This window comes from Coregonus clupeaformis, unplaced genomic scaffold (assembly GCF_020615455.1).
Source record: "Coregonus clupeaformis isolate EN_2021a unplaced genomic scaffold, ASM2061545v1 scaf3748, whole genome shotgun sequence".
Lineage (NCBI taxonomy): Eukaryota > Metazoa > Chordata > Actinopteri > Salmoniformes > Salmonidae > Coregonus > Coregonus clupeaformis.
The window spans coordinates 30581-39598 of record NW_025537202.1 but is presented as its reverse complement, the minus strand read 5'-3'; the positions used below and the strand labels follow the sequence as shown (position 1 = coordinate 39598).

Here is a 9018-nt window from a genome sequence, read left to right as displayed (position 1 = left end):
ATACATATACTGGCCCCCCGTGGGAATCAAACCCACAACCCTGGCGTTGCAAACGCCATGCTCTATCAACTGAGCTACATCCCTGCCGGCCATTCCCTCCCCTACCCTGGACGACACTGTGCCAATTGTGCGCCGCCCCATGGGTCTCCCGGTCGCGGCCGGCTGCGACAGAGCCTGGATTCGAACCAGGATCTCTAGTGGCACAGTTAGCACTGCGATGCAGTGCCTTAGACCACTGCGCCACTCAGGAGGTATATATTTTATCTCAGCATGAAGACTTTTCACAATTTACAGCACATTTGTTAGTTAGCCCCCACTCAACATCTCAATTAGCAAACTTTTATTTTGAGTTCCTGACCAAGTTGTGTGTTTAGTTTATGACAATGAACGTGTGGGTAAAACTATTCAGCACTCATAATAACTGATATATTTCTAGTCTCAGCCACTATTCTTCATACCTTCCACACGCCACAGCCAGGTGTAATGTTGTCTGCAGATATAGTTGTCTCTAGTCCAAAATAGTAGGCATGTGCCCCATATAATCCCCATGAGTGATTTTCCTCTAAGAGAAAGAAAAGGGAGAGTTCTTGGGGGCTCTACTCAGACATGTACTTAAAAAAGGATGGAAACCTGATTACTGACTTCCTTATTTTATCTAACCCTGTGTGTCCTACTGAGCTCTGAACACTTCCAGGGCTATAACTCAGCTTCCTACCTATTTTTTTAAATATTTTATATGGACAATGTGTGTAACTTCAGGTATGGCAGTGTGGGGGCAGTGTGGAGGTCCTGCCCTGTTCTCGGATTGCGCATATCGAGCGTGCTCACAAGCCCTACACTCAAGATCTGACTGCTCATGTGCGGCGGAATGCACTGAGGGTGGCCGAGGTGTGGATGGACGAATACAAGAACCACGTTTACATGGCCTGGAACATTCCTCCACAGGTAAAGACCACAGCCTCCTGAGTTATTCCTGACAAGGCCCTAGTCATTTCACAGTCTAAATGTGTATTCCATATACATGTTCTATGTCAAAAATAAGTTGTCATGTGGGTATCCTTGTGTTGGTGTGTCTCTTTCTAGGACTCAGGGATTGACATAGGGGACCTCACGGAGAGGAAGGCTTTGAGGAACAGACTGCAGTGTAAATCTTTCAGGTGGTTCTTGGCCAACATCTACTCTGAGATGAGAACCTATAGTGACACCGTTGCTTATGGTGTGGTGAGTATGTTATAACTGTGCTCAGCATTGTCTCTGTTGTGTTTCATGTATTAAAGTCCCTTTTCATCTTGCGAAATCTAGAGGCATTTTGTAATCAAAAAATTGCATCTGAGGACTAGTTTATCATCATTATACTGACAATGTCAGTCATAAAAAGTCATGCTATAGTGTGCATGTAATGTAAGGCAAGAATGTGCATACTGTACATGCTGAAACAATCTTTTGTAATATGTTAATGAGAACATAAAACATTACTATCCTAGGAGTCAATTTCAAGCCACAGCTTATGGACATAACTCCATTGAAGCAATGAAAGGTTGATAAAAATAGGTCAGTTTTATTCAAACATGAGTAATGAAACGGTCCAAAAATGACCCGCCCACCCCTCTAATGCTTTGCTTGGTTGTTTGATGAGCACTTCACATCACAACTGTGTTAGAATTATTTTATGCCAAATCATGACACTACTGAGCATGTGTGGGAGTCAAGCTGTGAATATGATTACAACTTGGTGAAACACATATGAAGAATACATATTTGACAAGGATTTGATCACTAAATTTCACATGATTGTTCTCTGAAAACTGATACTCTGAAGTGAACTGTTGAGATTGATATTAACAAGGATATTACATTTAAATTTTAGTCATTTAGCAGACGCTCTTATCCAGAGCGACTTACAGTTAGTGAGTGCATACTTTCTTTTTTCATACTGGTCCCCTGTTTGAAACGAACCCACAACCCTGGCGTTGCAAACGCCATGCTCTACCAACTGAGCTACACGGGACTACTATATTATTCCACAATAATTTCTTGATAAATGACAGAATATAGAAAAATACATAAGGCGTAGTAGAAAAGTGCATTTGTTATTTATTTTTGTAGCTATAGCTCTAAACCCTGCTCCAAACTGCATTTTCAAATTTCTCCTGACTCAATTTGTGGTCAAACAGATGCTGCAGGACTATTTTTGTCACAATTATTTAGTGGAAAAACATATTTCTTCCCTTGTTGATGCGAGGATAATGGAAAACAATTGTTTACACTATTGTGTTATGTTTTTCGAGGCAAACAGTAATTAGCCTAAAGTGCTTCCATTTGTCAAACTGTTCATCACACAAACCAGTTGTGTGCTGTGTCATTCTATTGTTAAAGGACCAATTATCCGTTGTCGTTTGCCAGATGGAAGAAGGCAGAGCTTAAGGGCAGATTGTCCATTAAGGAGCCTCTGGATTCTTAATCCATCTCTGTCCCTCCTCCCTGGTTATTGCATTATTTTCCTCCTCTCGGTCTGTCTCTTCCAGTTAAAGAACATGCTGAGGAATGACCTGTGTCTAGACCAGGGGCCTGATTCAGACAACATCCCCATCCTGTACCTCTGTCATGGGATGACACCACAGGTGAGTGCCCTCTGACCCCTCTATCTGTAAGGTCACTCCCAACTCTGTCCTGGTCCTAACATATACACCACAGCAATTATTACTGGATCTTTTCCCCCACTTTCAAAAGAAGATCCTTGCTCTAACTATGACTCAAGCTATTCATCCTTGTTTCCTTGTCCGTTGAATGTAAAAGCTCTTGGAAAAGGTATTAGTGTTTCTCAATGCCTTGTGCTTTTATACTACTTGTCCCTTTTACCTCTTGGTAATGTGCTGGATTTTAAAGCAAATAAACAATGAATGTCTGACCGTCTATATATTCACATTGCATAATTCATAATTGCAACAAGACAGTCTAGTACTGCATCTTGTTGAGATTTTTGAGGACACTATGTTCCCCTATTGTCAGAGAAGTCAATATAATCGACTGGTGCCTGAAATGTTAAACCCTTGATATCTATCTATCTATCTATCTATCTATCTATCTATCTATCTATCTATCTATCTATCTATCTATCTATCTATCTATCTATCTATCTATCTATCTATCTATCTATCTATCACTATCTATCTATCTATCTATCTATCTATCTATCTATCTATCTATCTATCTATCTATCTATCTATCTATCTATCTATCTATCTATCTATCTATCTATCTATCTATCTATCTATCTATCTATCTATCTATCTATCTATCTATCTATCTATCTATCTATCTATCTATCTATCTATCTATCTATCTATCTATCTATCTATCTATCTATCTATCTATCTATCTATCTATCTATCTATCTATCTATCTATCTATCTATCTATCTATCTATCTATCTATCTATCTATCTATCTATCTATCTATCTATCTATCTATCTATCTATCTATCTATCTATCTATCTATCTATCTATCTATCTATCTATCTATCTATCTATCTATCTATCTATCTATCTATCTATCTATCTATCTATCTATCTATCCATCTATCTATCTATCTATCTATCTATCTATCTATCTATCTATCTATCTATCTATCTATCTATCTATCTATCTATCTATCTATCTATCTATCTATCTATCTATCTATCTATCTATTCTATCTATCTATCTATCTATCTATCTATCTATCTATCTATCTATCTATCTATCTATCTATCTATCTATCTATCTATCTATCTATCTATCTATCTATCTATCTATCTATCTATCTATCTATCTATCTATCTATCTATCTATCTATCTATCTATCTATCTATCTATCTATCTATCTATCTATCTATCTATCTATCTATCTATCTATCTATCTATCTATCTATCTATCTATCTATCTATCTATCTATCTATCTATCTATCTATCTATCTATCTATCTATCTATCTATCTATCTATCATCTTACATCTCCAAACTGCTGCACTTTTATGTTTCACTGTCATATACATACATTTTCAGTTTTCACTGAGACGTACATTTGACTCATGATAGATAATCGAATTATTATGCATAACACTTTCACAAAAAATTTTTTTTTCTGAAACCCAAGATATGAGATTATCAATTGCGAAGGTGCTGAAGTCCATAATGCAGTTTAGTTCTAGACAGTAACTACAGGAATGTAGAATACAAACGGAGATTATGTTTTTCATTGGGTATTCAGGCTGAATCCATGAGTGTGTAAGCCTATACAAACTATCAGAGCATTATATGGGTATGGATGGAGGTGAAAGGTGGTGAATGTCAGGGACCATGAACCAGCAACCAATCAGAGTAATGGCTTGTCTACTATGGAGGAGGTAGAAGAGTATTTCCTGTGGGAACAGATGGTCTGCCATGCACCAGGAAATTCTCCCCTCCAGTAGCGGTGTGTGGGTAAAATCACTGGGGAAGCCAGAAAAAAAGCAATTTTACAACTTGTGTTGTGATAATTTTGTTGTTTGCTCTATAACCTACTTGTTCATATGCCTTGCCACTGTGATATATAGGCCTAAGGCCGAGACAATAAGAAGACACAGTGGCAGAGTAAATTCAACCACACCTTTTTGTTTCACCACAAAACCAGAGAGCAAACTCTGTCCGGTGAAGTCCACAAAGCATTTTGCATGTAACAAACAGTTACTTGACCTACAGCATGGTCAATCAAGTTAATATTACCCCCTAAAAAAACTACCCTTTTTGATTTTGTTCATTATAAGACATATTGTTTGGAACAACGTACTTTACAAGTACATCACACTTCCAGAATGGGCTCTCTGCTAATTCTGAAGTTATGATAAATGTTATGAGCACCACCAACACAGTGATTGGTAAATAGATTCAAAAGGAACCCCCTATGCTGGTGATTTGCTGAATGAGCAATCCTAAAGGAGGGTTGTGATTGGTTAATAACCTATTATGTCAATTTCGATGTATAACATTTGTTATATCATTAAAAGTACCAGAGAGCCCACTCTGGAAATGTGATGTGTTTGAAGAGTATATTGTTCCTAACAATTTGTTTAAAAATAATCAAAATCAAAAAGGGTAGTTAAGATATTAATATTTTTAATTGAATAATTGAATATGAAACGTTTATTTCAGAATCTAGACATACTCCATATTTGAGAGAACATTATAAGGAGTATAATGACACCAAGATGTTGTTTGTATAATGTACGGTTCACAGGGTCTTATAGGAAGCATGTATAGGTCTAAAGAGGGCTAAAATGGCCACTTTTATTTTAGAAAAAATTTGTTTGTGATACAAATGTAAAAAGCATGTCAAACATCCTTCCACCCAATTAAGTTGATGTGTATCACGTTTCAGGAGAAGATCCAGATGCAGACAGTGTCGAAGTAACAAAAGTTTATTACAAAAACAGGGGGCAGGCAAACGACAGGTCAAGGGCAGGCAGAGGTCAGTAATCCAGATCAGAGTCCAAAAGATATAGAACGACAGGCAGTCTCAGGGTCAGGGCAGGCAGAGGTCAATAATCCAGGGTGGTGTGACAAGATACAGAACGGCACGCAGGCTCAGGGTAGGCAGAATGGTCAAAACTAGAAAACAGGAGACAAAGGGCTGTGAGACATGGGTTTGATCCTAGACACATGAAAAGTGGGATGTATACGGAGGGTACAGAAGACGAACAGCAGAGGGGCTAATGATCTTGGTGATGGGGAAAGAGCTGATAAACCGGGGGGAAAGTTTGTGGGATTCCACCCGGAGGGGCAGATCTCGGGTGGACAGCCATACCTTCTGCCCGAGACGATACCGGGGAGCCGGGGTCCGGTGGCGGTCCGCTTGTCGTCGATACCTGGAGGTGGTCTTGAGAAGAGCCGACCGGGCTCTCCTCCAGGTACGACGACAGAGGCGGACAAACATCTGGGCCGAGGGTATGCCGTGTTGAGGGCGTATTCGACCCACACTAGTTGCTGGCTCCAGGTGGTGGGGTTGGCAGAGACCAGGCAGCGCAGAGTTGTCTCCAGGTCTTGGTTGGCTCGCTCCGACTGGCCGTTGGACTGAGGGTGGAAACCGGAGGACAGGCTGGCCAACGACCCAATGAGTGTGCAGAACGCCTTCCAGAACCGGGACAAGAACTGAGGACCCCGGTCGGAGACCATGTCCACTGGGAGTCCATGGATCCGGAAGACATGCTGCACCATGAGCTGGGCCGTCTCTTTGGCGGAGGGTAGCTTGGGGAGAGGAATGAAGTGGGCGGCTTTGGAAAACTGGTCCACAACTGTCAGGATGGCGGTGTTGCCATCAGACGGGGGAAAACCTGTGACAAAGTCCAGGGATATGTGAGACCAGGGACGGTGAGGAACCGACAGAGGTTGGAGGAGACCAGCCGGAGCTTGCAGAGGAGTCTTGTTCTGCGCACAGATCGTGCAGGCGGCGATGAACGCGGAGACGTCAGGAACCATGGTAGGCCACCAAAAGAGTTGTCGCACAAAGGCCAGGGTCCGACGGGAGCCCGGGTGGCAGGCAAGCCTGGAGGAGTGGGCCCACTCCAGGACCGCGGAGCGGACTGCGTCAGAAACAAACATCCGGTTATCTGGGCCCCCCCCTGGGGTTCGGCTGAGAACAATGCTCCTCCCGGACCTGCTTCCCTATTCCCCAACTGAGTGCCGTCGCCAAGCACAAAGACAGGTGAAACAGATCAGGGTGTGACAATGTGAGAATTGCTAAAACAACAATCTGAGATACCTAAAATATTTTTCGCTTCCGCTAGCATGGAATCGCCCCATTAGAACTGGTGTTACCTAGGAGACCAGACCCTCTAGACTGTGTGGAGATATGGAGAAAATCCCAATTGGCACTGCACTGGGTGGGAGAAACACTTTAGGGATCCATATTTCTTATCAAAGGATCTTATCAAAGAGCACTCTACAGGTTACTGCAGAGAGTGGAAGGGAGACCTAAGTACAGAAAAACATTGAAAGAAATGTGTAATTCTGTCTTGACTGGTTTGATCTATACTGTAGTACTAAAGGTGGTTGTTTTCAGTCATCTCAGTTATACTTGTTGAAAGATACTTTGTCATTTTTGCTAATTCACTTTAGTTGCATCGATATGATATATCTATTTGTGTGAAATTAATTTCAAAATGAAGGATTGAGAGTTGGCTCGGATAATAGACCACCATTTCTTCCTTGCCTAGCATATGAACAGAAAAGCGACTGTCAGGAGGAGAAAGATATAGGGTTTACATTTGCAATGAAGTCCTTGCTGAGTTAATTCAAGAGGGATTAGTAAATGTTGGCTGTGTAATGTACAAATCCTAATTTCTTACAGTTACTAGATTCCTACACACACACACAAACACACACACGTTTTGTTCTTCTATCCTCGTGGGGACCTAAAATAGATTTCCATTCAAAATCCTATTGTCCCTAACCCTAACCTTAACCCTAACCTTCATACTTTGGGATTTTGGCAATGAGGCCCTTTGATCTACTTTCACAGAGTCAGATGAACTTGTGGATACCTTTTTTATGTCTCTGTCCAGTAAGAAGGAAGTTAAAGATTGTTTCGCCAGCCAATACTAACTAGCATTAGCATAATGACTTCCAGTCATTGCGCTTACAGTACACTAGTTAGCAATTGCGCTAGCGCTAGTTAGCAACTTCCTTCAAATTGCACGCAGAGACATAAAAATAGTATCCACGAGTTCATCTGACTCTGGGGAAGTAGATTTCCAAAATCCCTTTATCCCTTTAACCCATAACCCAAACCCTAAACCTAACTCCTAAGCCTAACCACTAAACCCCTTACCCTAATTCTAACCCTAAACCTAACCCCTAAGCTTAAAATAGCCTTTGTCCTCATGGGGATGTGGGAAATGTCCCCATGAGGGAGAATTTGCCTTGTTTTACTATCCTTGTGGGGACTTTTGGGGGATTGTAGGTCCCCACAAGGATATAAGAACCAACACACACACACACACACACACACAATTCTTGACATTAACCTAATGAAGCATCATATGTAGCTCAGTAATAGAAAGCAGGAGCTCCTGTGTCATCAACTTCAGCCTGCTGAAAAACAAAGAGGAACATTAATAATGTGCTCTCTGCTAACATAAGGGGCTTTTGTTCTAGCCCATCGCTCTGAATTACTTTCCGTCTCTCTGTTATTCCAGAATTGTTATATTTAACAGAAACGTTCCATCGGGAGGGAGGCTCTTCTCGTGTAGAGAGGCCTTTGTTCCACACGGCTCAGTATAAAAATGTAGAAGTCATTTTCGATGAATCTAAAAGGGACTGAAATGCTGTGGTATTGGTAACAATATGAGTGTAGGCCAGAATAAGTGTATTGAAATCTTAAAGATATTGGAAATCATATATTCATATGCTTCTGTAATAGTATTGTCTGTGCAGATAGATTGGCTTGTGCAGTGCATTTGGAAAGTATTCAGAGCCCTTCACTTTTTCCACATTTTGTTACGTTACAGCCTTATTCTAAAATGGATTACATTAATTGTTTTCCTTATCAATCTACACACAATACCCCATAATGACAAAGTGAAAACAGGTTTTAGAAATTAGTGCTAATTTATAAAATAAATAAAAACGGATACCTTATTTACATAAGTATTCAGACCCTTTGCTATGATACTAGAAATTGAGCTCAGGTGCATCCTGTTTCCATTGATCATCCTTGAGATGTTTCTACAACTAGATTGGAGTCCACCTGTGGTAAATTCAATTGATTGTACATGATTTGGAAAGGCACACACCTGTCTATATAAGGTCCCACAGTTGACAGTGCATGTCAGAGCAAAAACCAAGCCATGAGGTCGAAGGAATTCTCTGTTGAGCTCCGAGACATGATTGTGTCGAGGCACAGATCTGTGGAAGGGTACCAAAACATTTCGGCAGCATTGAAGGTCCCCAAGAACACAGTGGCCTCCATCATTCTTAAATGGAATAAGTTTGGAACCATCAAG

General features: G+C 40.8%; 1 protein-coding gene across 1 annotated transcript in view; it reads left to right on the top strand.

Annotated features, from left to right (window-relative positions):
• Positions 1-759: 759 nt before the first annotated feature.
• The window catches only part of LOC121576928 (polypeptide N-acetylgalactosaminyltransferase 18-like), a gene marked incomplete at both ends in the record, with an annotated part of 32562 nt that continues 24303 nt past the window's right edge, over positions 760-9018 (top strand). Inside the window, 3 exons of the mRNA XM_045220411.1 lie at positions 760-945; positions 1084-1221; positions 2526-2621. Of these exons, the coding sequence (XP_045076346.1) occupies positions 760-945; positions 1084-1221; positions 2526-2621 (420 nt within the window). The remainder of the gene's footprint in view (positions 946-1083; positions 1222-2525; positions 2622-9018) is intronic.